A 27976-nucleotide genomic window follows, 5' to 3' on the forward strand; every position below is an offset into this window, starting at 1 on the left:
ATGGCGCAGAAGAGGAACCAAGGTGGGTGCTGAGCACCGGGTGCACGTGGTGGTGGGGGGGTGCACTGTGCCATGGTGCCAGACCGTGCCCTGAGCGCTGTCACCGCCCCGCAGCAGTGTGCGAGGATGTGCTGGAGGCCGATATTGCCTTCCTCGTGGATGGCTCGTCCAGCATCGGCAGGAACAACTTCCGTGCCATCCGCACCTTCATGGATGACCTCGTGGGGCCCTTCGTGCAGGTGGTGGGTGAGAAGGCAGTGCGCTTCGCCGTGGCGCAGTACAGCGATGAGCCACGGTGAGTCCTAGGGAGGAGGCATGCGGGACGGTGGAACGGTAGGACCAGGTGACACATCCCCTTGTGCCCCCCAGGGTGGAGTTCCCCTTCTCCCAGCACTCCGATGGCACAAGCGTCCGGAGGGCCATCCAACAGCTGAGCTACAAGGGTGGCAACACACGGACCGGTGCCGGCTTCCGCTACATTGCTGACAACTTCTTTGGCCCCACGCAGCTCCGGCCTGGGGTCCCCCAGGTACATGCAGGATGGTGGCCCTGGGGACACCCGGGGGAGGATACATGATGGTAAAAATCCACGGGCCCTAGGCTGGGTCTCACGGCTTTCGCCTGGTCCCACAGATCTGCATCCTCATCACGGATGGCAAGTCCCAGGATGATGCTGAGGGGCCAGCAGCGAAGCTGAAGAGCCAGGGCATCAAGGTCTTTGCTGTGGGTGAGCGAGGCTTCACTGCCGGGTGAGGGGGTCTCTTGCCAGGTTCAGGGTCCCTGCCCTCATCCATCATCTCCATCCCCGCCAGGGGTCAAGAACGCCGACCACAAGGAGCTGATCCGCGTGGCCTCGATGCCCACTGATGCCTTCTTCTTCTATGTCGGTGACTTCAAGCTGCTGGGGACGCTGGTGCCGCTGATGACACGCAGGGTGTGCACGAGCGTTGGGGGCACCCTGCGCCTGCTGGGTATGGGCCCCTATCCTCCTCCCTGCAGGGTGCGGGTGCTGGCAGTGCTGGGTACCAGGCTGCGCTCACCCTGGGTGCACCCTTAGCACCTGTCCTCCCCAAAACGCCCTTCTGGCCATCCTGTCCCACTGGGCATGTGGCTGTGCCGCCCTGGCAAGCTCTTCCCACCACCCTGGAGCCAATGGCCCCTGCGCTGCCCCACAGATGGGCCAAGCCATGCCGGCCCCTCCAACCTGGAAATCCTGGAGCGGGGCCTCGACCAGCTGCGGATCCGCTGGACGGCGGCCAGCGGCCCTGTCACTGGCTACCGTGTGCAGCGCGTGCCGCTGACAGGGCTGGGGCAGCCGATCGTGGTGGAGAGGCAGGAGGTAAGCGCTCCAACCTGCCTGCTTGGAGTCCCCAGGGGTCCCTGGTGGCCCCATGCGTGGCCTGGGGACAGTGAGGGGGTGACACTGTCCCTACCCAGGTGAGCCTGGGACCGCGGGAGACGAGCACTGTGCTGCGGGGACTGCGGGCAGGGACAGAGTACCTGGTCACTGTCACTGCCCAGTACGCCAACAGCATCGGCGAGTCGGTGTCTGGCCGAGCACGCACCCGTGAGTGTCCATGCCAATGGGGATGGGGACGTGGGCAGGTGCTGGGTGCCTGCGGCACATGGGGCTGGGGGATCATCCCTGGCTCTGTGTGCCCCCAGAGAGCCGTGCTGTCTCCGTGCTGGATTTCCGCGTGGTGGAGACTGGACCAACCTTCCTGCGGCTGGCCTGGCAGCCCAGCCCTGAGCCCCCCCAGGGCTACAGCCTCAGCTACACCGTGCAAGGTGAGGGAACTGTCCCTGCAAGGAGACGGTGCTGCCTGGATGCCCTGCCTTTGCGTAGCCCCGTGGGCCAGGCAGGACATGGCAGGGGGTTGCGTGGCAGTGTGCATGCATGGGGGGGGGTGCATGCATAGGGGTTGATGCAGGGGCTGCATGCCAAGACCGCCGCAGGTGTGTGCACGCCTGCCTTTGCAGCGGCCAGTGCTTGTGTGCGGGCTGTGGCGCACGCGTGCGTGCAGAGGCATGGAGGCAGTGTGTGTGTTCCTACACCCGGAGGCTTTGGTGCGCAGGGCTCGGGGTGTGCTTGGGTGTGCACAATGGCCAGGGGCGCGGTGTGTGCCCCGGCCAGGGGCTGGGAGCACAGACATGCGTGTGCCCCCATGGTTGCGGTGCGTAGGGGGTGGGCAGCAGGCCCCTGTCACAGCCAGGCAGGTCCCAGCCAGGCGCTGGGCTGGAGCCATACACCTGGCAGCCCCTCCCTGGCTCCGGGCGCTCCGGTTGGGGGGGGGGGGTGCCACTGCCCTGGCCGCTGTCCCAGCCTCTCCCTGTGCTCCCCACCCCTGGCACCACCTGGCATTCCCGGGGCAGGGTGCTGGCCCGCGGACACCCCTTCCCTGCTGGGCCCGCTGCATGCTGTGCCACCGCAGCCACCCCTACCCCTCCGCTTCCCCCACAGGAGTAGCCCAGGGGGAGGAGAAGAGCCTTGGGGCCAGCGCCCAGTCGGCCACGCTGAGCAACCTGCGCCCCGACACTGAGTACGTGGTGACTCTCCGACCCCGCTATGCACAGCAGCCCGCCGTCCCCACCACCCTCACCACCCGGACACGTAAGCACCGTGCCCAGCCCTGGGCTCAGCGGGGGCCAGGGATGAGTTCCCAGCACAGGGATGCCCCTCCAGTCACCATGCCCCATGGGGCTGGGGCTGCCTGGCCCATTGCTGCCTGGGGGGGCCGGGATGGGGCCGGGGGCGAGCACAATTACAAAGTGATGCTCTGAGCCCCAAAAGGTGCTCCTAGAGGGGATGCAGCACTGTGTGCTCTCCCAGCTCCTTTGTAACCTTATGGGAGTGATTCTGCTGGAGCTTTCCCCACGTGATATAAAAACGTCGACCAAAAAAATGCAGTTTTTTTTTTATAAATTCAAGCACCGCACTCTTTGGGAGGAAAGTACAGTTTCCGCGAGGGTGGTGGAAAACATCGCTGGGCAGGAGCGGGGGTGAGGCCCTGGGGCAACACCTTTACAAGCCTCAAATTTTGGCAAACCAATTCCTTCAGCTGCCCCAGGCAGCCTTAACCCGCAGAAAGTATTTAAGGCATTAAGTGGAAGGCGTTTGAGCTCCGGTTTGCTGGAGCTGGGGTGCTTTGAAGGAGCTGCCTGGGTGCAGGCTGCACTCAGTGACCTCAGTGCGGTTCATCATTCATGAGGAGAGGCAGGCGGGCTTCCCCCACCCACAGCAGGCAGGTTTGCAGGCAAAGGTGTTTCCTGCTGCCCTCTGCCCCCGTCTTGTGTGGGGGATGTCACGGGCACCTCTCACCCGCAGGGCGCCCGGTGGGCGTGCAGCACTTGGCTGTCCACAATGTCTCGGCGCAGAGCATGCTGCTGGCCTGGCAACCCGTCAGCGGTGCCACCGGCTACCGGCTCTCCTGGGCGACCCTCACAGGTAGGTGCCCATCCCAGAGCTTGCTCTGGTTCTGCTGGTGGCTCCAGGGAGGAGGGACAGGAGGGGGGTGGTGGCATTCGCTGCCCGGACACCCCAAGCGACTGCTGCACCTGCTCTCACAGGGCAGGACAGGCACAGGGTGGACCTGGATGCTGGGCGGACGTCACACGCACTGGGGGGACTGCAGCCCAACACTGACTATGTGGTGATGGTGGCCCCACTCTTCGGGCAGCTGGAGGGGCCCATGGCCACTGTGCGGCAGAGGACGGGTAGGTGGCGGATATGGGTGATGCCATCCTGCCGCTGGCCTCTGGCTCTACCCCTGGTGCCATTGCCACGGTGTGGGGACCATCCCCCATGGCCCCACACCATGGTGATGCTCCCTACCCTTCCGTGTGCGGGGGCCGGGGACATGCCGGGTGGGTGGCCAGCAGCAGAGTGGCATGGGGCAGCCTAGCCCATGGGGTCTTTCTTGCAGAGGCGGGTGCCGAGCAGACACTGCGGACCAACATCCTGGGCCCCACGTCCATCCAGGTGCTCTGGAGTGGTGCCCGCGATGCCCGTGGCTACCGCCTGGAGTGGAAGAGAGCCACAGGTGGGTTCAGGGCGCCTGGTCTCTGCCACGGACCCCCCACCCCGGCAGCCAGCAGTGACCTTCCCCTCCCTGCAGGACCAGAGCCCCCCAGGACAGTGTCAGTCCCCAGTAGCGCCAACACCTACCAGCTGACAGGGCTGCAGCCGGGCACTGAGTACCGCATCACCCTCTACACGCTCTATGACGGCGGGGAGGTGGCCACCCCTGTCACCACCTTCCAGACAGGTGAGCGACCGCTATGGGTCTCATGGGTTGTCCCCCACCCTCCCAAGCCATTGGGATGGAGGGACATCCCACGTGGCATTGCTCAGCCTGAGGACCCCCTTGGCCATGAGACCCCCAGCTCTCCAGTCACGACCTGGAGTGAGGATGGGGGCCACGCTGTCCGGGCTACATGGCTCTGGCTGTGCCTCACCATGACCCCTCGCAGGCGTGGAGGTACCTGTGGGCGCTGTGTCGGACCTGAGGCTTGTCGAAGAGGTGGGCAGGCGGGTGCGACTGGGCTGGACTGGCATCCCCGATGCCACTGAGTACAAAGTGGTTGTGCGCAACAACCAGGGTGAGTCTGCGGGAGGGGGCACGGGCAGCACCCAGGGGACCCTGGCTGGCCGGTGCTGAGGTTCCACGGTCACCTCGCTCCCGGCAGACGGCACGGAGAGGACGAGGCGCGTCCCAGGCAGCCAGACGGGGCTGGAGCTGGGTGACCTCCGGGAGGGCATCACCTACCTGGTGCGCGTCTCAGCGCTGGTGGGCAGCCGGGAGGGCAGTGCCACCACGCTCACCGTTCGCCTCAGTAAGTCCATGCCAGGGTTTGGCATCAGGAGTCCAGGTGCTGTGTTTCCCCCCCGGGCATGTGTTGGTCCTCTATCCCCCTGTAAGCCTTTGGGACACCAGGGCAGCCACGGGGCTGCTCTGGGCACCCTGAGGTGACGCTGTGGTGCCGTGGGGTGGTGCAGAGTACCCGGCGGTGGGCAGCATCTCGGAGCTGCGGGTGACAGAGGCCGGTCCCAGCCAGCTGCGGGTCACCTGGCGAGGGCTGCCAGGTGCCGGGGGCTACCTGCTGACCTGGCGAGGCAGCAACGGTGAGTGTGGGGACTGCAGGGTGCCACAGCAGTGGTGCCGGAGCCCTTCCCAGCCCAACTGTCTCTCCTAGGCCTGGAGCAATCCCGCTTCCTCCCCGCCGACCCCACTGCCTTCACCATCGAGGGGCTGCGCGCTGGCATCGTCTACACGGTCGGTGTCTCAGCCATCGTGGACGGCCGTGAGGGCAGCCCCGTCACCGCCACAGGGCGGATAGGTGAGGTGTCCCCCTACCCATTGGTGCCAGCTGGTGCTGCTTGCCCTGGGCCCAGGTGACAGTGGCCCTCTTGCTGTCACAGCACCTGAGCAGGTGGGGACGGTGTCCCGGCTGGAGGTGCAGGCATCCAGGAGCAACGTCGCCCGTGTCACCTGGGTCGGTGTACCGGGAGCCACCGCCTACCGCGTGGAGTGGAGCCGCAGGGACGGTACCGTGGGATGGGGAGGGGATGGGCTGTGAGGGCGGCAGGGTGGGGGCTGACGCTGTGGTCCTTGGCAGGGGGCTCGGAGAGCAGCCGGCGGGTTCCTGGCCACACCAACTCTTTCGACATTCCCGACCTGGAGGGTGGTGTCTCCTACACCGTGAAGGTGACGGCACTCGTTGGCAACCGGGAGGGCAACCCTGTTTCCATAGTCGTCACCACCCGTGAGTGCTGGGGCCAGGGGCAGTGCCGGGGCAGTGCCGGGCACCCCTGCCCCTAATGCCTGCCGCTCTGCCCCACAGCGGAGGCAGCCCCAGTGCCCCCTGTCAGCAGCTTCCAGGTGATGGAGGCTTTGGAGCACCACCTGCGCCTGGCCTGGGTGCCAGCGGCTGGCAGCGCCGGGTACCGCCTCGTCTGGCGCCTGGCAGAGGGTGAGCATGGCTGGCTGGCACCCCTGCAACCCTGCCAGCCCCCACACCCCACCCTCTCACCCCTCTCTCCCCCCGGGCAGGGGGGCCCCAGCATAGCCAGCAGCTCCCAGCTACCGCCAGCTCCTATGACGTGGGGGGGCTGGAGCCAGGCCGGCGCTACCACATCAGCATCACCAGCCTAGCTGGTGGCCGAGAGAGCAAACCAGCCACCATCACCGCCATCACCGGTAAGGGGCTGCGTGGGGCCAAGGGGGCATCAGACCCCTGGTGTGGTGCTGGTGCCCAGAGGGGCACCCAGGGACTGGGCTGTCCCAGCCTCAGGCTGGGGGAGGCTGATGGGTGTGGGGCTGGGAGTGGGGTGGGGGCTGCCCCATGGGACCGGGACACCGTTTCCTCCTCCTCTTTCGCAGCTGCCCCAGCCCCTGTCACCAGCCTGCGGGTGGCGGAGGTGCGGAGAGACTCAGTGATGCTCGCCTGGACCCCAGTCCCTGGTGCCTCCAGCTACATCCTCTCCTGGACCCCCCCCACAGGTGAGGCAGGTGGGCGGCCCCAAGGCGGGGGCAGCATCTCTGCGGGGACTCACCAGTCCCCCTGACTCTGTCCCTTGGGTGGCAGCTGGGGGGCAGACGGGGCGGACGCTGCCAGGTGCTGCCAGCTCCCAGCAGGTCTCTGGGCTGCGCTTGGGCCAGCGCTACACCTTCACCCTCCGCCCGGTCCTGGGGAGCACACCGGGAGCCGAGACCTCCGTCAGTGAGCGCACGGGTACGGCAGGGCTGTGCTGGGGGTATGGGCTTGTTCCCTCTCCACCAGCGGCTTCACCCCTTCCCTATATCTGCAGTCTGCAGGGACGCCCGTGGTGACATCGTCTTCCTGGTGCATGGCACCCGTGACAGCTCCGCTGGCGCTGATGCTGTCCGCACCCTCCTCTCCAACACCGTGTCTGCCCTGGGGCGCCTGGGCCCCGAGGGCACCCAGGTATGGGGCTGCCGCCGTGGTGGGGAGCCTGGGGAGCACGGGCAGGCAGCAATGCCCACTGCTCCCCTGCATCCTCGCAGGTGGCTCTGGCCACATACAGCTACCGCAGCCTGCCCTGGCTGCTCCTCAACCGCTCCAGTGACCTGCCCGCCGTGCTGGAGCAGATCCGCACCATGCGCTACGAGGAGCCCAGCGGCAATGCCATCGGTGAGGGGCTGCACCAGGAGACGGGGTAGAGGCTGGTGGTACCCCACTGACTAGCCCCCTCCTCCTTCTCCCTCCACAGGGGCAGCCATCACCTTTGCCAGGACCTACCTGCTGAGCCCCGGCGCAGGGCGCCGGCCCACTGTGCCGGCGGTGCTGGTGGTCCTGGCCGATGGCCCCTCCGGGGATGATGCCATCGCCGCGGCCAGGGACGTCAAGGCTGGGGGTGAGGATGGATGGGGTCCCAGCAGGATGCATGGGGAGGGGCGCACATCCTGTGGGGTGCTGAGGGTGCTCTCTGCTCAGGGGTCCGGGTGCTGGCAGTGGGCTTGGAGGGGGCAGACCGGGAGCAGCTCCGGCGCGTGGTCACCAGCGAGGACCCACGGTACATCTACCACGGCGGCGGTGACCTGGCAGAGCTGGAGGGGGAGCTCACCGATGACCTCTGCACCATCATCTCCACCAGGGTAAGGGGCCAGGGTGCCCTGGGGGGTGTGGAGCAGGAGCAGCTCCACGGGGGCTGAGAGCTTCTCCTACCGCTGGGTTCACACGGACTTCCCTTGTCTTGCCAGCCGGAGCCAGAGCCAGAGCCGAAACCAAAGCCCTGCACCGTGCAGTGCCCCAGGGTGAGCATCCCTGTGCCGTGCTGTGCCATGCCACGCCATGCTGCCAGGGCTTATGGACCCCCAAGCTTGCTGATGGCAGCAGCACAGTGGGGAGCCAAGCACGGGGGTACAGCCCCTAACCCATTCCCTCTGTCCCTTTGCAGGGTGAGAAGGGGGACCGTGGTGAGCCGGTGAGTGTTCTGGTGTCCTCCCACTGCTAGTAGCTCGGGGGGGCTGCGTCCCCCCAAACCCCACTGATGCCAGCCCGCAGGGGATGGTCAGCTCTGGCTTTGTCTCCGCAGGGACCGCAAGGACGCGCAGGGCAGCCGGGCCCCCCTGGCGAGCCGGTAATGTCCTGCTGGGGCTAGATGGGGGGCAGCTCCCTGGCAGGGGGCAGCGACATGGTCCCCAGGTCCTCATGTCCTGCCAGCCGGTGGGTGCCAGGGCAGGGGCCTGTCCAGCCCTGACCGCAGGGACAGAGAAAGGCATGTCCCTTGGCCACCACGCACCACCCAGCCCGTCCTCATCCTTTCCGCTGTCCCTCCAGGGCCGCCATGGGCTGCCTGGCCCTCCAGGACCTGCAGGGCCACAGGGTCTGCCAGGAGAGAGCGTCGAGCGGCCGGGCAAGAAGGGGGACAGGGTGAGTACCTCCAGTCCCCTCACCCAGGCACCCCTTGGGTCCCCAGGCACAGGGACCCAGCCCCACGGGGGTCTCTCCCCCTCGTCCCTCCCTCCTTGTCCAAGCTGGAGAGTGGCTGTCCTTGGGGAGCCCTGGTCTAGCCCCACGCTGCTCCCTTGCACCCCAACTCTGCGCACAGGGGAAAGGCACCCCAAGACCTGGCTCTGCCATGGGGCTGTCCTGGGGTCCCTGTGCCAGGACCAGCACTGCCTGAGGCACTGGGGGCTCTGGCAGTCTTGGGATGTGCCAGGTGCTTGCGTGATGCTCCTCTCTCTCACAGGGATTCCCTGGAGCTGATGGGACACCGGGAAGCCCCGGCCGCCCAGGGAACCCCGGATCCCCAGGCCAGCCGGTGAGTGGGGGTGTCCCCCCAGGTTTGCTGCTGCATGGTGGGCTCTTCCCCTTGCCCTGCCTGCTCCCTGATCCAGCCTCTGCCCACCCTTTTCTTGTGCCAAGGCGTTTCTGTAGGTGGCAGGGTCACTGCTGTCCCCAGTGTGTGTGTCCCAGGCCAAGTGTACTGGGCAGGGACTGTCCATCCCTGTCTTGGCTGGAGCCCCTGTCCCGTCCCGTCCCGTCCCATCCCGTCCCATCCCGTCCCATCCCGTCCCATCCCATCCCATCCCATCCCATCCCATCCCATCCCATCCCATCCCTCCCCCACTTCGCTGGCTGGCGGGGACACAGATTCACCTCCTGAGCTGTTGTTTTCCAGGGCACCCAGGGTGTCCCCGGCCTCCGAGGGGATCCCGTGAGTATGGCCCCATCCCTCCCCAGCCCCACTCCCCCCCCCCAGCTCCCCCTCACTTTTGCCCTTCCTTCCCAGGGGCAGCGGGGGCCGATGGGGCTTTCTGGCCCGAAGGGGGAGAAAGGCGAGCCGGTAGGTGATGGGCACAGGGCTGCCCTGCGGGGGTCCCTGGGGAGCAGCGGGGATCCTGGCGGGCACATCCCACCCCTGGCACCTCCTGGCACTCAGTGCCTGGGTGATTCCCAGGGTCTCCCAATCTGCCTGCCAGGCCCCTGGCTTCAGGGTGGCACTGTGGCCCCCATCCTCTGCTGAAGACACAACAGGGCACATGGGGACACTGAATTTTTTTTTCCTCCCGCTCTTCATTCAGGGAGAGCCCAGGGTGGTCGTGGATGGAGTACAGGGCCTCCCAGGCCGGAAAGGGGAGCCAGGCACACCGGTAGGTATGGGGGTGGCGATGCTGGAGGGTCTCCACCAGCACCCCCAGCCCGTGCCACAGCCCCAGCTAATGGAGCATCTCTGTCCTCCAGGGCAGCCCTGGCCCCCCTGGGAGCCCCGGCCCCCAGGGACCATTTGGTGATCCAGGCCCCCCTGGTCCGCTTGGACTTGCGGGGCCACCGGGACCTCCAGGAGAGTTTGTGAAGGTATATGCTCCCCAGTGCTGTATGGGGACAACTGGGGGGACATGTGGACAGATGGATGGAGCAGCTCAAAGCTGCTCCCCTGTGGTCCCACTCATGGGCTATGCCCACACACACATACACATGCATGAGCTGTTTGTTGCTGGTGCTGGGCAGTGTGCAGAGGCACATGGCATGCATGTGCCCTGATACCACTGACGATGGGCTCTGTTCAGCATGTTCCCCCTCTCCATTCGAGGAGGCATGGGAAGAGCCCAGACCTGCCCTTACCTGCTTTTTTTTGCCCTTGCAGGGGGAGAAGGGTGACCGAGGGGAGAGGGTGAGTGGCTCCACGTTTCCCTGGCTCCTCTGCCCTCCTGGACAGAGGTCCCATGGGTGCCTGTGGGCACTGCAGCCCCCCCAGGGTGCTGGGAAGGACTGAGTCCTCCAAGGCCATCACGCAGGAGCTGACCCCTGTCTCTGCAGGGCCCTCCTGGACTTGTGGATGGGGCAGCGCCTCGAGGGGAGCCTGGCCCCACAGTGAGTCCGGCCCCTGGGCCAGTGGGGACAGCAGAGGGGAGTGGGGCCACAGCAGCCATGTGTCCCTGGGGCTGAGCTGTGTCCCCAGGGCTGAGCTGTGCTCTCTTGCAGGGCCTGCCTGGGGACCCTGGGCCCCGGGGACCTGCCGGGCCCCCCGGCCTGAAGGGAGAGAAGGTAAGAGGGCGGTGGGGATGCTCCATGCTGGGGCCGGACCCCTCACCGCTCCCCAACAGGGATGCCCATCCCCATCTCATGGGCATCCCCATCTCACGGGTGTCACCTTTCCTAATCCCTAGGGTGACACCAAAGAAGGTTTCCCAGGGCTGCCTGGCCGCCCTGGGGACCCAGGAGACCGGGTGAGTTTCCCAAGAGAAGGTAAGGCAGGCAGAAGCCCCTCAGCAGGCAAGCTGAGCCCTGAAGGCACCTTGGAAGGCTCCTGCTCCAGCCAGCCTGGGCGTTTGCCCTGCCACACTGGAGGTGACATCTTCTCCATCCTCCTTTGCAGGGCCCTCGGGGACCGCCGGGGGAGCAGGGCAGGAAGGTGAGTGGTGCAGGGACCAAAGGGATGCTCTTGCCTTGCCTTCAGTGGGGAGAAGAGGGGTCTGAGTGATGTCCCGGGACCCATGCCATCCCCCACGGGTCCTGCTGCCCCTGACTCTGTCTTCCTTCTGTGTCAGGGGGACCGTGGGGCGCCAGGCGAGCTGGGAGAGATGGGCGAGAAGGTGAGATGGTGACAGAGCGGGACCGTACTATTTGGCAGTGTCGGTGGATCCTGGTGTCCCTGCGGCCCCATGTTGGCTGTGCCTGGGGGCTGATACCAGAGCCCAGTGGTCTCAGATGGGATTCGGGGCTGGGCCCCAAAGGGCTCTGGGGCAGCTCGTGGGGCGGGGGCAGTGTGGCGTGGAGGGAGGAAGGCTCCCTGAAACCTCTGCTGCTTCACTCTGCAGGGTGACCGCGGTGTGCCGGGCCCCGAAGGTGAAAAGGTAGGTGGGCTGGGGCGGCTGCAGCCACGCCAGGGTGATGCCTGCCTTACTCTGGAGCAGCCACCCTGGCACTGGGTGGGAGGATGTCCCTGACATCTTCCTCTTCCTCCCCTCCTCCAGGGCGAGGCGGGAGCCCCGGGGCGCCCAGGGCCATCGGGCAGAGAGGTGAGTTGGGGCAGCAGCTATGGTTCTGTGGACCCAGCACCCCAGGAGCTGGGGGCTGCCATGCCCTGGGTGCGCATCCCCAGGCACTGCCAGCCCCTGAGGTCTCTTCTCTCACCACAGGGAGCTCCGGGACTAGCCGGCCCCCGGGGGGAGAAGGTGAGGGCAAAGTGGGGTCCCAGTGGGGTTGGCAGGGGCTGCTGGAGAAGGGGCTGACAATGACACCCGTCTCTCCGCAGGGTGATCCAGGACCACCTGGCAAGCCAGTAAGTGATGCTGCCCGGCGGGTCTACCTCTGCCTGCCCCAGCCCTGGGACAGGGAGCTGTGGACATTGCCCAGCACGATCTCCTCTGCTTCTCCCCCAGGCTCCCAGTGTGGCAGGTGTTGGAGGAGAGAAGGTAACCCTGCCCCAGGCGTGCCCCCCCGGCCCCACGCTGGCACCCTCTGGGGCATGGCCATGGGCTGGGGAGGGGGGACAGCACAGCTGGGCATCATCAACCTGAGGGGATGCCCATGCTAGTCCCCAGACCTGGCTGTCCCCAACTGCAGTGGGGGGAAAGGGGGTGGTTTGGGGGGGCTGATGGTGCCGTTTCGCTGCTCCAGGGTGACAGAGGCTTCCCAGGACCAGAAGGACCTCCTGGCCCCAAGGGTGATGTAGGAGATAAAGGCACCCGTGTGAGTACTGCCTGGGGACAGGGAGGACAGGGGGCATGGCAGAGCCCCCCTGGGCTCACGGTGCCTGTGCCATTGCTCCAAGCTGCATCCCTTTGTTTCTAGGGTGCCCCTGGCCTGAGCATCCCGGGGCCAGCTGGCCCCAAAGGCGAGCAGGGTGATCGGGTGAGTCTGAGTGTGCCTTGGGGCTGGGGCTGGCCGGGCTCTGCCCCAGGGCACCGGCTCACTGCCCCGGTCCCTCCCCCAGCACGGGGCCACCCTGGTCCCCAGTGACACGTGCTCTCCCTCTCCAACAACCAGGGTATCGTTGGCCTCACAGGCAGGAGCGGCCCAAAGGTAATGTCACTGCCGGAGGCATCACCTCTCCGTCTGTCTGTCCATCCATCGGTCCATCCATCCATCCATCTATTGCGCTCTGCAGGGGCTGTCCAGCGTGCCATGCTGCGATGCTGCTCCGGGGAGTGGAGGGTGCTGTGCTGAGCCCCTTCTCCCCCCAGCAGCCCCCACAGTCCTCCTACACTGCCCTGATCCATTCCCCCTTTCCCCCCTGCCTAGGGCGACCCGGGGGAGCCAGGGGAGAAGGGCGAGCCAGGCCGAGCAGGTGCCCCAGGGCAGACTGGGCTGCGCGGCAAGGAGGTAGCATGGGACAAGGCGGGCGGTGGGCCTGGGGGCCATGGGGTGCTGGGGCCCGGAGCAGTTGGGGGGCCAGCGGGGAGCAGGGTGCCACCGGTGACTTGTGCTTTTTTCCCCCCGGCTGGTGTCCGCTGACCTGTGCCTCAGGGAGAGCGTGGAGAGAAGGGTGACGAAGGCACCCCGGTAAGTGAGGATGCCCTGGGACCACTGCCCCCTCCCCACTGCCCCCCACTCATTCCCTCTGTCCCTGCAGGGTGAAGCAGGTCTGCCTGGCAAACCTGGAGACAGGGGCCCCCGGGTAAGTGCGGGGCTGGCAGGCACCCTGGGGCGGGCGAGATGCCCAACAGCTTTGGGGTGGCTCTGCTAATGCACACCCTCCCTCTGCCCCCACCCAGGGCCTTCCTGGGTACCGCGGCCCCCCCGGGGAGAAGGGTGACTCAGGGGACCCGGGTCCCGAAGGCAGGAACGTGAGTACTGCTTCCTGTGCACCCACCGCCCTGCGGGCACCCACCAGCCCACGAACCGCATTGCCCTGCACCCACCCCTACCCCATGGGTACCCTCCACCCCAGGGGACCCACTGCCCCACGGGTCCCTTGTCCCCTCCTCCCTTCACCCCATCCCTCTCTCCCGCAGGGCAGCCCTGGAGCACCAGGGAGCAAGGGTGACCGCGGGGAGCCGGTGAGTGACACTGGTGTGGGGGTGGCGTGGGGCTACCCGCCTGGCCCCCACCCCAGAGCCAGCCCTGCCCTCTCTGGGGCTATACCAGCTCCCCTTAATCTGCTTCCCTCACCCTTCTTTCAGGGGCTTCCTGGACCCCCAGGACGAACTGTAAGCTCTGCCCCCACCCCTCTCCCTGCCCACGGGCCGGTGCCCAGCCCCATGCGCTCTGACGGCCCCTCTCTGCCCCACAGGTTGATGTGGGGCTCGGAGGAGTGGGGGAGAAGGGCGAGAAGGTAACAAGTGGGTCCCTGGGATGCTGGTGGCAGGGTGCCCTGTGCTGTCCCCCATGGGGCTGTGGCTGTGTGCTGGGATCCTGATGCACCAAGTCCTCCCTCCCCAAAACAGCCCCCACCATATAGAGCTGATGTGCACTGTGGCTGAGAGACGCATAGCATTTGGGGGGCACATGGCATCAAGCGGCACATGTAATCCGGAGGCATGTGGGCTTACGTTCCTGCGTGGTGCTGGGAGGAGGGTGATGGGACAAAAAGTCCCTGTAGAGCTGAGCTCCTCGAAGGAGCCAGCGTACTTGTGGCTCCCCAGCCCCACAGGGATCCCACAGCAGTAGCCCGCACTCTGGGTGCTCTGCTTTTACAAGCCAGCTCAGGCTCCGGCCAGTTTTGGCCACAGGTTGTGCTCTGTGGGGTGCTGATGGGTGCCTTGGTCCCTGGCCATGCCCGGTGCCTTGGTACCAGCTTGGCTGGCTCTTTTTTCAGCCCGTGCCCATATTTTCAGACCTTTGGTATTATCCCACCCTTAAACCATGCAGCATAAGCAGACGTGCTCAGCATGGGCTCTGGCACGGGCTCGGCACAGGTGTTTGCCCTGGCAGCGGGGCAGTACCCTCTAACCATGGTGCCCTTCCCTGGCAGGGGGACCCTGGGGACCCCGGCGAGGACGGCGCAAAGGGCGCCCGGGGCGACACTGGCTCCTCCGGCCTGCCCGGAGAGAGGGTAGGTGCCGGGTCTCCAGTGCGGGATGCAGTGGGACAGCAAGACAGGCAATGTTCTGTGGGAGAACTGGTGGTCCTGGCGTGCAGGGAGCAGTGGGCAAGCACCCCGTCTCCCCTCCTTTCCCCCCGTGCCCCACTGCTGAGCATGTCTCTCTCTTGCAGGGTGTGGAGGGCCCCCGCGGCCCCCCCGGTGCACGGGTGAGTGTCCCCTTCCCCACACGGGGCTGAGAGGGGGGTCCGCGCTCTGCTTGGCTCCCTTTCAGGGGTGACAATGCTCATTCCTCTTCCCACCCCACAGGGTGACCCCGGGGACCGAGGCTTGCCAGGAGAGAAGGTGAGGGGACTGGGGGTTGGGGGCTGCCTCACAGCACCCCAATCCCGCCCCACGGCTTCATCACTCCTGCCCTGCTCTCTTACAGGGGGACCGCGGCCCGCCGGGGCTGGATGGCCGCAACGGGCTGGAAGGCAAACCCGGGCCCCTGGGCCCCGCCGGGCTGCGGGTGAGCATGGTCCAGGGTAGGCAGCATGGCCACCCCCGGGCACTGCGGGTAGGGGCTGCAGGATGGAGGGGTGATGGGGCAGGAGGAGCCGCTCCCCCAGACACCCTCTGCTCTGGGCTGGGGTTGCTCGTGGGGGGTCCGTGGCAGGGCGGGGGTGTCCCTGCCCTCACCTCCTCCTTGTCTGCAGGGGGACCAGGGGAAGCAGGGAGACCCCGGCCGGGATGTAAGTACCTCCGGGGAGAGCGGGTTTGGGTTGTGCTCCCACTGGGGCCCTTGCACTTGTAAGGGAGAGCGATGTCCTGAACTGTGCTCCTTGGTCCGGGGCAGCGCAGGGGGACTGTCCCCCTTCCCTGGCAGGGTGCCACTGTCCCAGCCAGGGTCCCTCCTCCCAGAGCTGGCTGGGGGAGGCAGGCGCCCTGCCACCCTGTGCTCTGCCGTTTCCTTCCCCTGCAGGGGCTGCCTGGGCTGCGTGGGGAGCAGGGACCACCTGGGCCCGTGGGCCCCCTGGGACCGCCCGGTGTCCCTGTAAGTACTGGCCACCCTGTGCCCTGGGGACGCATCCTGCCTCCGGGATGCATCCTGCCCCGTGCCCTCTGCAGTCAATCCCAGCCGGTTCTGTCTGCTGGGGCTCGCCCCATGCCCAGCTCCCTCCTGCTCACCGGGGCCGTGGTGGGGCCTGGGGACCCCCAGCTGTCGGTGCCGGGGGAAGCACCGTGGGGGCTCTCTCACTGCCTCTGCTTCCTCCCAGGGCAAACCCGGTGATGATGGCAAACCCGGCCTCAGCGGCAAGAACGTGAGTAGGGGGAGCGGGGCTTGGCTTTGGGGCTCACCCGGGGGCCCTGAGGGCTGGTGACCCAGTCCAACGTAAAGGCAAGGGGGGCATGAGGCAAAGGGCCCCTGCGCTCTGAGCTGTGGCCCTGGTGCCTGTCCCCATCCTGTGTGGTGCCCATGCCAGGGGTAGCTGGGGAGGTCGAGCCGGGTGCTGACTGGCAGCTTGTGTCCCCAGGGAGAAGATGGGATGCCGGGAGAGGACGGGAGGAAGGTAAGGAGCTGAGCCCCAGGTGGTCCCTATACGGTCTCTGCACAGTTGCCGCACACCTAGTGGCTTCTCCTGCCCGGGTCCGGGAGCATCATTTTGGGGCAGCATCTCTCTAACTCCTTTCCCTCCTGGTTAGGGAGACAAAGGTGACGCGGGACCCCCTGGCAGAGATGTGAGTAGCTCCCTGCAGAGGAGCGTGGTGATGGGGGGTGGTGGGTACATGCCCCCACCAGGTACAGACCTGGGCACCCAGGTCCTGGGGGTGACACTGGTCTCTTGGCAGGGCCGCAGCGGTGCCAAGGGCGAGCAGGGGGACAGAGGTGTGCCAGGCCCCCTTGGCCCCCCCGGCCTCCCTGGCGTCCCGGGGCAGGTCGGCCCCCCAGGCCAGGTGCGTAGTCCTCGAGCCCATGGTGCCACCCAGCACTGGACCCTGAAGTCCAGGCTGCCGTGGGGTGGGCAGGACCCCTACCCACAGCTCCCTTGGGGCACTGCCCCATGTCCGTGGGTGCCGGGTGCCATTGTGTACCCTCTGCATCTTCCAGGGCTCGCCGGGTCTCCGTGGGGTGGCTGGACCAAAGGTAGGTGTGCTCCTGCCCACAAGACCCCCAAGGCTGGGGTGACCCTGTGCCAGAAGGGACAAGTCCTTGGTGGGACTCCCTGCCCCCAGGCTGGCAGGGCTGGGCCCTGGCACAGGCGTTGGGGCTGGGCAGCCTGGCTCTGTGCCCCCTGATGCCTTTGTTGTGTTTCAGGGGGACCCAGGGGAGCCTGGACTGCGAGGGGAGCCGGTGAGTACCCAGCACCGAGCCTGACAAGCTGTGAGCACCCCAGGGTGGTAGCAACTGCAGCCTCTGCCCAGGCAACACCACCTGTGTTAACTCTGAAACTTACTGAGGGCAGCATCAGCGCTGCGCGCCTCACCCACCACACATCTGTACATCTTTGCATTCCCTCTCTCTCTGCAAATCTAGGGGCGACCTGGGAACCCTGGAGCACGCGGAGACCCCGGGACTGCAGTGGTGAGTCCCTCTGCACCTGCTGGGCTGGGATGTCAGCCCCGGGGGGTGGAGGACCCTCCGCAGCCCCCATGCTGGGAGCAAGCCAACACCCACTTTGTTTTTAATGTCTTTATTGCAGAACATTGAACGTAGCCTGGAAGCGCTTGGCATCAAGGTATGTAGTGCACAGTTGGCAGGCTGGGGGCTGTTCCTGCTGCACGGCAGCAGGAGGGGTGACATGGGCAGTGGTGGGAGACTCGAGCAACCCAGGATGGGTTGGTGGGGCCGTGGGGTGCTGCCGCGGCTGTGTTGCACTGACCGCCTGACTGGTGACTCTTTCCTCCCTCCCAGATTTCATCCCTGAAGGAGCTCACGGGTGCCTATGATGGGAGCTCGGACTCATTTCTGCCGGTGTCTGAGCGGCTGCGGGGACAGAAGGGCAGCCGGGGGGAGCCAGGAGAGAGGGGGCCTCCAGGCCGAGAGGTGAGCGGAGCTGGGCTTGACGCCATGCCCAAACACGCCGCCCTGTGCCCCCTTACCCGGGCTGGCTGGAGGACCACACGGCCAGCTCAGCCCTGGGATGCTCAGGGGACCTGACAGCCCCAGCACAGGGCTAGTTCTGGCAACAGAGTGTTCTATTTTGCAGGGTTCCTTAGGCTTCCCCGGCGAGCGAGGACCCAAAGGTGACAAGGGGGACCCAGGTGCCCCCGGCCCTCAGGGCCCCACGGGCCGTGCTGTGGGTGAGCGGGGTCCCGAGGGGCCGCCTGGGCAGCCGGGGGAGCCTGGCAAGCCAGGCATCCCCGGGGTGCCGGGCCGGGCCGGGGAGCTGGGGGAGGCCGGGCGGCCTGGCGAGAAGGTGAGTGTGTGAGGAGGTGTGGGGTGAGGGTTGGGAGACCTGGTCCAGGGGCTTGGGGACAGCCCCATGACAGCCACCGCGTTGTTTTCCCAGGGCGACCGGGGTGAGAAGGGTGACCGGGGTGAGCAGGTGAGCCAGGACAGGGACACAGTCCCCTCCATCCCCCCCCGTTCCCCCCTCATCCCCCCTGTGCTGTGCACCTCTCGGGAGGACGGGGGGCTCTTCGGGGGCAGGGGGATGCCCTATGGGGCCAGGAGTGGCCGTACTGGGATGGCTCTGCTCCCCTGTGCCCTTCTGTTCCTTTGATGCTCAACCTACTTTTCTCTCCCTGCCAGGGCAGGGACGGCTTGCCTGGCCTCCCGGGGCCCCCGGGGCCCAAGGTAGGTGAAGGCTGCTGCTGGGGACTGTCCCCAGGGGGTGCCAGCCTGCACCTCTGGGGATGGATGTCCCCTGGCATAGGGCCTTGGGGAGGGCTGTGCCCCTGGAGGGACCTTCCTGGGGTCCCCTGGGTGCCAGCCTTGACTGTGCCATGCTTGCAGGCAGACGTGGTTGAGGGCAGCCTGATGGGCTTCCCGGGCGAGCGTGGCCCCGCCGGACCCAAGGGAGCGAAGGTGTGTGGCTGGGCAGAAAGGAGTGGGGCAGCCAAGGCAACCAAGCCAGGGACAGCATGATGAGCTGGGCTGGGACTGAGGACGGTGGTGGGGCAGGCATCCCCAGGGAGGCAGTGGGGGCTGACGGCATCTGTCTTCTCCCCAATGCAGGGCGAGTCGGGAGCCGAGGGCGAGCGGGGACCCAAAGGAGATAAGGTCTGCGGTCGTAAGTCTCCCGCTGCCAACGGGGCAGCCCCATGGAGCAAAGCCCCGGGTAGGGGCACTGCTGGGGACATCCATCTTTGGGTGTCAGCAGGCCCTGGGTGGGGATGGGAAGGTCCCTGCCTGTCCTATGACCTTGTGCCTGTCCCCACTGCAGGGTGAGGGTGGCCCGCGGGGCGAGCGAGGGGAGCCCGGCGAGAAGGGCAGGGACGGCGCCCCGGTGAGTATCGCAATGTCCCCCTGCCTGGCGCTGACCCCGGACCCCCACCTGGCACTGACCCCATCCCCATCTCTTGCTCCAGGGTCTCCCGGGTGAGAGAGGGCTGGCTGGTCCCGAAGGGAAGCCGGTGAGTGGGGACATGGTGAGGGGATGAGGGCTGGGACAGGGGGAAGGTCCCGTGGTCCCACACCAGCCACCACTGGCACCAGCGAGAGCATGCATGTCTTGTTCACCTCCTTACCCCCCTGTGCAGGGCCTGCAGGGCTTTAGGGGGCCTCCTGGCCCCCCCGCTGTTAAGTACCCAGGGCTGGGTACTGCACAGCGGGAACAGGGAGCATCCCTGGGGGGCAGGCAGGGCTGGGCTCCCGCTTGCCTGCCGACTCTGATGTGGTTCTTTGCAGGGCTTGCCAGGCTTCCCCGGCGTGCTGGGACGCCCGGTAGGTGTCTGTGTCCCCACCACGTCACTGTGCCTCCTGGCCGCGGATGCTGGGTGAAGCCATGGGGGCCACCCTGCTGGCTGGGTGTGTGCTTGGCCCCAGGCATCTTGCGAGGAGCCCAGGCTTGTCCTCACTTGGCATGGGTGCTTACCAGAGCCACTGGCACTGTCTGGGTCTCCTCTCCCAGGGGACACCCCAAGCACCCACCAGGGAAAACCCATCCCTGCAGTGACCCCATCTCTTCTTCCTTTCAGGGCAGCCAGGGAGACCCGGGACCCCCAGGACCTCCGGTAAGGAGCCACCCTGCAACACGTACAGCAGACTGTCGTGCAAGGGGGATGTCAGCCGAGGGGGGTGTCCCCGCAGGGAGCAGGGAGGGATGGCAGTGCTGGGACCATGCTGCCCCACTGCCCCCTCTCCGTCCTGTGCCACCAGCAAGCACCGCCTCAACATAATGTCCCTTTGTCCCCTGCAGGGCAGCACTGGCCCACCCGGGACCCAAGGCCCAGCTGGGACCAAGGTACGGCATTGGCATCGGCATGTCCGACCTGGCAGGAGAAAGCGGTGCTTGCCAGATTTGGGGGCTGGAGGGAGGGCCACATTTCAGGACACTTTGGGCTGGAGGGAGGGACATTTTGGGCTGGTCCCCCTCCCGGATCCGGCTGGCCTTGTGGAACAGCCCTGTGGCACATGCAGGGACGTGGCCGTGATGACGGTGGCTGGTGGGTCAGGGCGTTGGGACTGATGCAGTTGCTGTCTTTGCAGGGTGATCCAGGGGAACCTGGCTCCGGCATCCGGGTGAGCACTCCGTCCTCCCTGCCAGCACCTACCTGGCCCCCCTAAAGCCATCCAGCCCCTTCAAAGCCCTGCCACCATGCACCTTCCCATGGGGGCAGCCAAGGTCCTGGCTGTGCCATGGCAGCATGCCATCCCCTCTCTGATGCGGCTGTTTCCATTGCAGGGCTTGCCGGGTCCCCAGGGCAGCATAGGACTGCCTGGTCCCCCTGGCCCCCCCGGCCCGGGGGTAGGTATTTGCAGCTCCCCCCCAAGCCTGCCCCTTGGCCGTTCCTGGTGCCGGGGCTGCCGCTTGATTTCTGCTCGTGTCTCCGTTTCAGGGCCCACCGGGTGTCCCTGGGCTGCCAGGACAAGTGGTGAGTGTGTTGCCCGCCCTGCTGCCTGGCTGCCATCAGTGTGGGCACTCGGGGCTGCGTGGGGGGCTGCGGGATGCCCACGCCCCAGCCCTGTTCTTACCACCCGCAGGGGGAGAGTGGAAAGCCGGGCGTGCCGGGCAGAGATGGCGTGCCGGGGAAGGACGGTGAGGCCGGGATGCCTGGGAAGATGGTACGTTGCTGCTCATCCTGTCCCATCCTAGCAGGAGCCCCCACGGGGCTCAGCCTGGGGTGTCTGCAGCTGAGGCTGAGGGCTGTGCTGCTTGTGCCAGGGTGTGCCAGGACCTTCAGGCCCTGCCGGTCCCAAGGGAGAGGCAGGGGATGCCGGAGCCCCAGGGCAGGTGAGTGCAGAGCTGCCTCCAGGAGGTTCCTGGGCATTCCTGGGCCAGGATGAGGGGGAGCATCCCCATGCAGCCCGGCTCACCTGCCCTCTCTCTCCTCTGTGCCCTAGGCCATCGCTGGCCCTCCCGGCGCCAAAGGCGAGAAGGTAAGGAGCTAGGGTGCGAGGCGGGGGGACCCCCGCCCCTGGGTGCTGCCAAAATCACCAGGTCTGGGGCGGGCAGGGCACTGGCACCTGCTGTGGGCGTGCTTGAGCGCCCATGTGTCGCTGCAGGGCGAGCCGGCGCTGCTGGAGGGCGTGCTGCTGGGAGAACCTGTGAGTTGGCCCCATTAACCTCGTCCCCCCTATTAACCTCGTCCCCCAATTAACCTTATCCTCCCTACCACCACCCCCTGCCTTCTGGGGGGGCGAGCCAGCCCCGTGGCCACCCCCCTTCCCTAACACCACTGTCCCCATGGCAGGGCTCCAAGGGTGACCGAGGCTTGCCAGGCCCCAAGGGTGAGAAGGTCAGTGTTGCCCTGTGGGGTGGTGGGGACGGGGGCCATGGGGGCCCTGGGGTCCCTGGCTGCCTGGCCACAGCGGGGGGATCTGGCCACAGCTGCTCACCCTGTGCATCATCACATGCCCCTGCTTTTTGCTTGTTTCTCCCTGCCAGGGGGAGCCAGGAGGATTCGGGGAGCCAGGAGATCCTGGGGAAGATGTGAGTAGGAGGCACATGGGGAGCCGGGGAGTGGATGCTGGGGTCAGCAGATGCTCTCAGGCAGTGGGACCTGTGCCCTCACCACCTACCGCCCAGCCCTTCCCGGTGGCTTGGTGTCTTCACAGGGAGCCAAGGGGTCCTCCGGAGCCAAAGGGGAGAAGGTACGTGTCCCCTGCTTCCAGGGGCACTCCCCAGCCCTCAGGGGGCTCTCCCCAGCCCTGGGGGGCCACTCTGGGTGGCATGGTGCCCCTGGCACCCCTGTGCCAGCCAGCCAGGGGACGTGCCACGTGCTCTCTGCTACCACGCAGGGATCGCCGGGTGTTGGTTTGCGGGGACCACCAGGACAGGACGGGCCTCCGGGTTTGAAGGTAACCCCTGTCCCCCTGTCACCCTGGGTCTTACCACGTCCCCAGTGCTTGAGTGCTTCCCTGGCTTGGCTGGCTGAGGGAGAAGCATGCTCCTGAGGGGCTGTTTTCATGGGCCCCATCTTTTTCCTTCCTGCTCCAGGGTGACATCGGCTTGCCAGGACTACCAGGACCCCCAGGCTTAGCAGGCATCGCTGGGACGCCAGGACAGCCAGGCCTGAGAGGGGACAATGGGCAGCCTGGCCCGCCAGGTCCCCCAGGAGAGAGGGTAAAGGCTATGGCCAGCACCTGACCTCACGGGTTCCAGTGACCCTGGGCCTTTGGGCAGTGTCAGTGGGGTACCTGCAAGCCCCACTGCCTCCCAGCCGCAGTCCCGGCCTGCTCACCAGTGTTTGCCTGCCAGGGTTTGATCGGCTTTCCTGGGAGAGATGGCAGCTCTGGACCACCGGGACCTGCAGGGTCCCCAGGGCCGGCCGTGAGTATGGAGCTCCAGTGCCACGGTGTTCCCGGGGATGCAGGCTCTGCCCTGGCTCCCCCACCAGCTCGGGCTGGGAAATGGGGATCCACCCTGCACCTACCCGGCCCCTGGGGCTGGGGGTTGCCAGGACCTCCTGCGCAGGGGCAGGAGCTGCTCTGGGAGTCCCAGGGATGCTTCGCGGGGCACCTAGCATTGCCTTCCTCCCATGGCTCACTCACCCCTCTCCTTTCTTTTAGGGCATACAAGGGGCCTCTGGCCTGAAGGGTGATAAGGTAGGACAGGGGGCAGCCCTGTAGCTTGAGGGATGTGGGGCTGCTCCTCTGATGGGGTGTTCCTCCTGCAGCCAGCCCCCAGGGAATGCTGAGCCCACTCTGGATGGTGGCACTTGGGAGCCTGCTCTGCGCCAGGCACCCGGGGAGATGGCAGGGACTGTGGGGTGTCCCCTGGCATGGGGAGGGACATGGCATGGCCTGGAAGAGCCATGGGCAGCAAGGACAGGGATGAGCTCTTGCCTTCCCGCTCACAGGGCGCTCCAGGGGCTGGGCTGCCGGGAGCCAGAGGCGAGCGCGGAGACCCGGGGCCACGGGTAGGTACTGCCGGGGCCACAGGTAGGTACTGCCGCTGCCCTGCCACGGCCCTGCTGCAGCCCCCCATGTCCCCACCGCCAGGGATGGGAAATCCCATGGTGCCAGCCCTGAGGGGACGGTGAGCCAGAGTCTCGCCTGTCCCCGGGATGGGGTGATGCTGGGGGTGCCCCCATCCCAGACCCCCTTCTCACATCCCTTTTTTCTCACAGGGTGAAGATGGGCGCCCAGGACCAGAAGGGGATCGTGGGCCAGCGGTAAATAGCCCCCTCCCCAGCTGCACCCCTGTCCGGGCCCCTTCCTGACTATCCCTCTCCTCTCTCCTGCAGGGCTTGCCCGGGAACCGGGGGGAGCGTGGGGACAAGGTAAGGGACTCTGAGGGCTGGGGAGCCGGGGGGGGGGCAAGCGATGCATCCCCAGGGATTGGGGTCCCCAGGGAGGTGCTGGTGGCTCCCCGCCGTGCATCCTTGCAGTGTCTCACCATCTCCCCTTCCTCGCAGGGAGACATTGGGGCCCCAGGGCCCAAAGGAGACAAGGTGAGTCCCCGGGGCGGGGGGCTGCAGGAGGGAGTGCAGCAGCGCTGGCCTCGCCACTCACCCCCACCTCTCTCCTTCGGGTGTGCAGGGCGATACTGTGGTGGTGGAGGGGCCCGCTGGAGCGCGGGGCAGCAAGGGGGAGCAGGTAAGAGCTGTCCCCATCCTCCCTGTCCCCCTCTGTGTCATCCCTCTTGTCCTGATGGGCAGGAGTCCTCCTGTGCATCCCCCTCCCCAAGGTCCTGCCTGCCCTGCTCCTGGCACAGCTCTCAGCCCTACGGGTTTGATCCTGCTCCCTCTCTCCCGAGTGGCACAGGACAGTCCCCCCCACACCTCTGCCTGCCAGAAGAGCTGGGGGGGCTACTTGCTGCTGAGGGATCCTCCCTCGCAGAGCATGTTGTCCCCTCTCCTTCAGCCACCCTACGGATACCTGTGTCCCTGCTCTGGGGGGGTCTGTCCTCCCCACCCCGATGTGTTCCCGTCTCCCGACCCCTCCCTATCCTTCCCCTTTTGCAGGGAGAGCGTGGCCTGAAGGGCACAGAAGGGGACAAGGGGGACAAGGGGGAGCAAGGCATGCCTGGAGAGAAGGTACGGGGCTGGGGGCTGCTGGGTTGGGGACCATGGAGGGCTGTTGATGGGGCAATGGACAGAAGGACCAGGGCATGATGGCATCCCTGTGCCCCGTGTGCTGGTGCTTGTGGGCACCCTGGCATGGTGCTTGGTACCCCAGCAAGGGGAGCTGCCAGAGCCAGCCTTGGATGTCGCCATGGCTGTGCCATGGCCGTGCCACGGTCAGAGCATTCCCTCCTACCCTGTGTCAATCTGGGTTTCTGCTTGCAGGGGGCGAGGGGCGAGCAAGGTGAGAAGGGCTCCACAGGCTTCCCCGGGGCACGTGGCCCTGGTGGGCAGAAGGTAAGGAACTGGGCACCCCCCACTGCTGCGGGGTCCTAGGGGGATGCTGGGAGCACCGTCCCCCTTGCCTGCCCTGACCGATGCCTTTGTCTTCCCCAGGGAGAGGTTGGAGCATTGGGAGAGCCTGGTGAGCCGGTGAGGAGCCGCATCTCAGTGCCGCTGCCACCCTGCTGTGTGGCAGGAGTGGACCCCCGTAACGCTGTGTGCTCTCCCACAGGGCCAGCCCGGCCGCGATGGGATCCCTGGAGCCCGGGGAGAGAAGGGGGACATGGGACCCCTGGGCATGCGCGGCCCCAAGGTGGGTTGGCCCCTCTGCCCACCGGTGCTCTCCTGGCCAGTACCCGCACCGGCTAGGTGTGGCTCTGACTCCCCTCCTCATCCTCGCAGGGTGACCGGGGCATGAAAGGTGCCTGCGGCCTCGATGGGGACAAGGGCGAGAAGGTGAGTGGGTACCCGCGGGGTGCTGCAGGAGCCTGGATGTTGCCTGGAGGCTGCGGCCCTTTGGATCCCCTCCGCCAGCTGGGGGGAGCAGGGAGACAGCTGAGGCCAGAGCTCTGCCCTGTGGCAGGGGCACAGGGTCCCCTCTTCTGCCTGGGGCTCTGGGGTGAGCATTGAGGGGTGCAGGACTGACCGCCCTGCCTCTCTCCTGCCCGCTGTAGGGAGAGCCAGGGATCCCAGGGCGCTCGGGGCTGCCGGGGAGGAAGGGCGAGCCGGTAAGCACCGCACTGACACCAGGGAGGGACGGGAACGCGCGGCTGGTGGCTGACAGACATCTGCTTTGTTCCCCAGGGAGAGCTGGGTCTGTCAGGACCACCAGGCATCCCCGGGAAGGAGGGACTCATGGGACCCAAGGTAGGTCAGGATAGTGCTGCAAAAAGCTGTGCTGGCACTTCAGCCCCCTGGCTACCTGTCCCTGGCTGTCTGACCCCCGCTGCCTGCCCCTTTCTCTTTGCAGGGTGACCGGGGATTCGACGGGCAGCAGGGAGCCAAAGGAGACCAGGGGGAGAAAGGAGACCGGGTGAGAAGGCTGGAAAGGGACGGTATGCGTTGCACTGCATTTCTTTTACCAGGATCCGGCCTTGGTCAGAACCACACCAGAGCCCGATGCTCCCAGAAGAGCCATCTGATGCTGCTCTAAATTATGTCACTGAACTATAAGTGACAACAAATCCCCACTCTTTACAAGAAGGCACCGGTGCCAGTGCTTCCAGGATGCTCAGTTTCAGGGTTGGAGGATGCCCATGGTGCCTGCTCTGGGGCCAGGGGGCTCTGACATCCCCGATCAGCCTCTGCTCTCTCGCAGGGCGCCCCGGGCATTATCGGTGGCCCTGGTCCCCGGGGTAGTGATGGTGCTCCTGGTCCCCCTGGGCCCCCAGGGAGTGTTGGCCCACGAGGTCCCGAGGGCATGCAGGGTCAGAAGGTGAGTCCCCATCACGGGTGGTCAGTCCCTCTCTGGGTGCTGTGAGGAGGGGAGGGCCCTGTCCCTGGAGTGAGTGAGGGATTGGTGGCATCAGGAGCCATGTGCCAGCTGTGTCCCTGCCCTGCCAGCTCGCTGGCTTTGGGGTCCTCCCTTGTGTCCCCCTGCCCAGGGGATGGGAGCCTGGGGGGTTGGGGCTCTGCTTGTCCTGGGGCTGAGCTGGACCCATCCCCATCCCCATCCCCACCTGCACAGGCATCCCCGCGGTGCAGGGATGGGGAAAGCAGCACATCCATGGCACTGGGGAGAGCAGAGATGCTCCAGAGCCACCAGCCAGATCCTGAGCATGTGTCCTTTGCAGGGGGAGAGAGGACCCCCTGGACAGTCAGTGCCGGGGGCCCGCGGCGTGCCCGGCATCCCTGGCGAGAGAGGAGATCAGGTGGGTGAGCAGGTGCCTGGCCCTGCCTGGGCAAACCCCAGCTGGGGCCAGCCTCCCACCTTCCTTCTGCTTGTACCTAGGGCAGTCCCGGCACCCAGGGGCTCCGTGGGGAGAAGGGGGAGCCGGGCATGACGGTAAGGAGCCAGGAGGGAGCCAGCACAGGCTCCTGTTGCTCGGGTCACCAGGGTGGGAAGGGGTGCCGGATCCGTCCCACTGCTGCTGATGGAGGGGCTTCCCCCACCTCTGGGCTCTGCTGGGGCCTGGGGAAAGGGTTTTTCCTCCTATCTAATTGCACCATACCCCACTGCAACTCGGGTTCTTTGCCCCTCCACATGCCTGGCAGGAGGAGGAGATCCGCGCATTCGTCAGGCAGGAGATGAACCAGCACTGTGGTGAGCATCCCCCACCATTGCCCCGGGGCCGGGGGTCTGGCCCTTGCTGCCCCTGACCCCCCGCCCTGTCTCTCCCACAGCCTGTGGCGGCCACTTCCCACGGCGCCTGGATTCACGTGAGCACTCAGGTTGCGACTCTCCCTTCCTACCCCCCTGTCCCTGCCCCACGCGTGTGGCACCAAAGGGGTCCAGGCACCCAGGTGTGCCTCCAGTTTGGGGGCACTGGAGGTGGCTGAGACCCTCTGGGACCCCCTCGGTCAGGGCCAGCATCAGTGTGGGACTGTGCACAGGGAGAAGGGATGGTGCGTGGCAGAAGAGCAGTGGGGATCCCCAGGGGCAGCCAGTTCAGGATGGTGCCAATGGGGTCCGGGCGCTGCTAGGGTCTGCCCGATCGAGAAGGAACCACAGGGACTGTGTCCCATCCATGCTTGGGTGCTGGAGCCGGGGCAGGCAGGCTTGCAGGAGCCAGGACTGCTGGATGGGAGGGTGGGCTGGAGGAGTGGGATGGAGGGAAGGGAGCAAGGGGTGGGCTGGGATGAGGTGGGTGCTTTCTCTCCAAGGAGGCTGGGGGGCTCAGGGCAGGAGCAGCCTCCACTCTGCCCAGGGAGGAGGAAGAAGCATCCGCCAGGAAAGGGAGCACGGCCAAACAGGTACAAGATCTGGCCCCGTGGGTATGTGTGACTCCCGTGCCCATCATCATCCCCATCCCCATCCTGCTGGGCTCCCAGAGGGTGCTGTCTCACTGGGCAGCAGCTCCTCCTGCCTGTCCCTCCTCCAGGAGCTCCCAGGAGCCCTGGTCTGTGGTGCAGAGAGAGGAGGGGGTGTCCCCAGGTCCCCCATCCCTGGTTGCATAACCTGGCATGCTGCAGCGGTGCCAGGGCAGTGCTAGGCTGCTCTGCACCTGCAAGGGGTGGTTTCCCCCGGGAGGCAGGGGGGAAGCGCCCCGGGTCCCCTCGCCTCCTCCCTGATGCCTGCGCTGTGTCCTTGCCCCTTGCAGGGCTCTTCCCTACCCAGCCATTCCCTGCTGGCAGCGCTCATGCAGTCCCTGTGCTCAAGTTGTCACACGCTGAGGAAGAGGAGGGTGAGTGTGATCCCTGTGCTTTTAGTCCCCATCCCCCTTTTCCACTGCTCCATGTGTGTGGCCAGTCTTGTCCCTGCCCTCTGCTCGTAGGCACTGAGAGATAATCCATCAGTGGCCATGCTGCCAGTCCCAGGGGGCTTAACTAAAGAGTGGGGAGAGGAGAAGGCAGCAAGGAGTGTGTGTGCATGCGTGTGTGTGCATGCAGGCATGCACAGGTGTGTGTGCTGTGTGTGTGCAGGTGTGT

At 66.5% G+C, this 27976-nt stretch overlaps 1 protein-coding gene across 1 annotated transcript; it reads left to right on the forward strand.

The window, feature by feature from the left end:
- On the forward strand, nucleotides 1-26707 carry COL7A1 (collagen type VII alpha 1 chain). Its single transcript, XM_059823477.1, has 96 exons — nucleotides 1-22; nucleotides 115-295; nucleotides 370-529; nucleotides 634-727; nucleotides 813-960; nucleotides 1150-1339; nucleotides 1438-1567; nucleotides 1666-1788; nucleotides 2462-2611; nucleotides 3326-3445; nucleotides 3568-3714; nucleotides 3924-4040; nucleotides 4116-4265; nucleotides 4471-4599; nucleotides 4687-4833; nucleotides 4997-5122; nucleotides 5194-5337; nucleotides 5420-5545; nucleotides 5617-5763; nucleotides 5851-5970; nucleotides 6051-6197; nucleotides 6381-6522; nucleotides 6605-6732; nucleotides 6809-6945; nucleotides 7026-7152; nucleotides 7232-7375; nucleotides 7456-7616; nucleotides 7722-7775; nucleotides 7919-7945; nucleotides 8302-8394; nucleotides 8714-8785; nucleotides 9257-9310; nucleotides 9549-9617; nucleotides 10112-10138; nucleotides 10450-10512; nucleotides 10635-10694; nucleotides 10844-10879; nucleotides 11016-11060; nucleotides 11286-11321; nucleotides 11723-11749; nucleotides 11850-11882; nucleotides 12088-12159; nucleotides 12262-12321; nucleotides 12457-12492; nucleotides 12712-12792; nucleotides 12937-12972; nucleotides 13043-13087; nucleotides 13185-13256; nucleotides 13425-13469; nucleotides 13703-13744; nucleotides 14384-14464; nucleotides 14626-14661; nucleotides 14762-14797; nucleotides 14883-14963; nucleotides 15151-15186; nucleotides 15417-15488; nucleotides 15712-15756; nucleotides 15970-16005; nucleotides 16139-16174; nucleotides 16286-16390; nucleotides 16752-16787; nucleotides 17137-17172; nucleotides 17349-17480; nucleotides 17644-17853; nucleotides 17947-17982; nucleotides 18189-18237; nucleotides 18397-18464; nucleotides 18615-18659; nucleotides 18823-18885; nucleotides 18968-19012; nucleotides 19139-19174; nucleotides 19586-19612; nucleotides 20088-20120; nucleotides 20583-20663; nucleotides 20943-20978; nucleotides 21105-21146; nucleotides 21487-21531; nucleotides 22039-22164; nucleotides 22611-22646; nucleotides 22901-22960; nucleotides 23171-23215; nucleotides 23288-23323; nucleotides 23459-23494; nucleotides 23583-23639; nucleotides 24008-24079; nucleotides 24332-24403; nucleotides 24503-24538; nucleotides 24621-24701; nucleotides 24791-24844; nucleotides 25063-25116; nucleotides 25193-25255; nucleotides 25359-25421; nucleotides 25707-25823; nucleotides 26182-26259; nucleotides 26340-26393; nucleotides 26603-26707. Exons 1-96 carry the CDS (start codon nucleotides 1-3, stop codon nucleotides 26705-26707), a joined length of 7671 nt encoding a protein of 2556 aa, XP_059679460.1.
- Nucleotides 26708-27976: the final 1269 nt, after the last annotated feature.

The sequence above is a fragment of the Gavia stellata genome, chromosome 12, assembly GCF_030936135.1.
Source record: "Gavia stellata isolate bGavSte3 chromosome 12, bGavSte3.hap2, whole genome shotgun sequence".
Classification (NCBI taxonomy): Eukaryota; Metazoa; Chordata; class Aves; order Gaviiformes; family Gaviidae; genus Gavia; species Gavia stellata.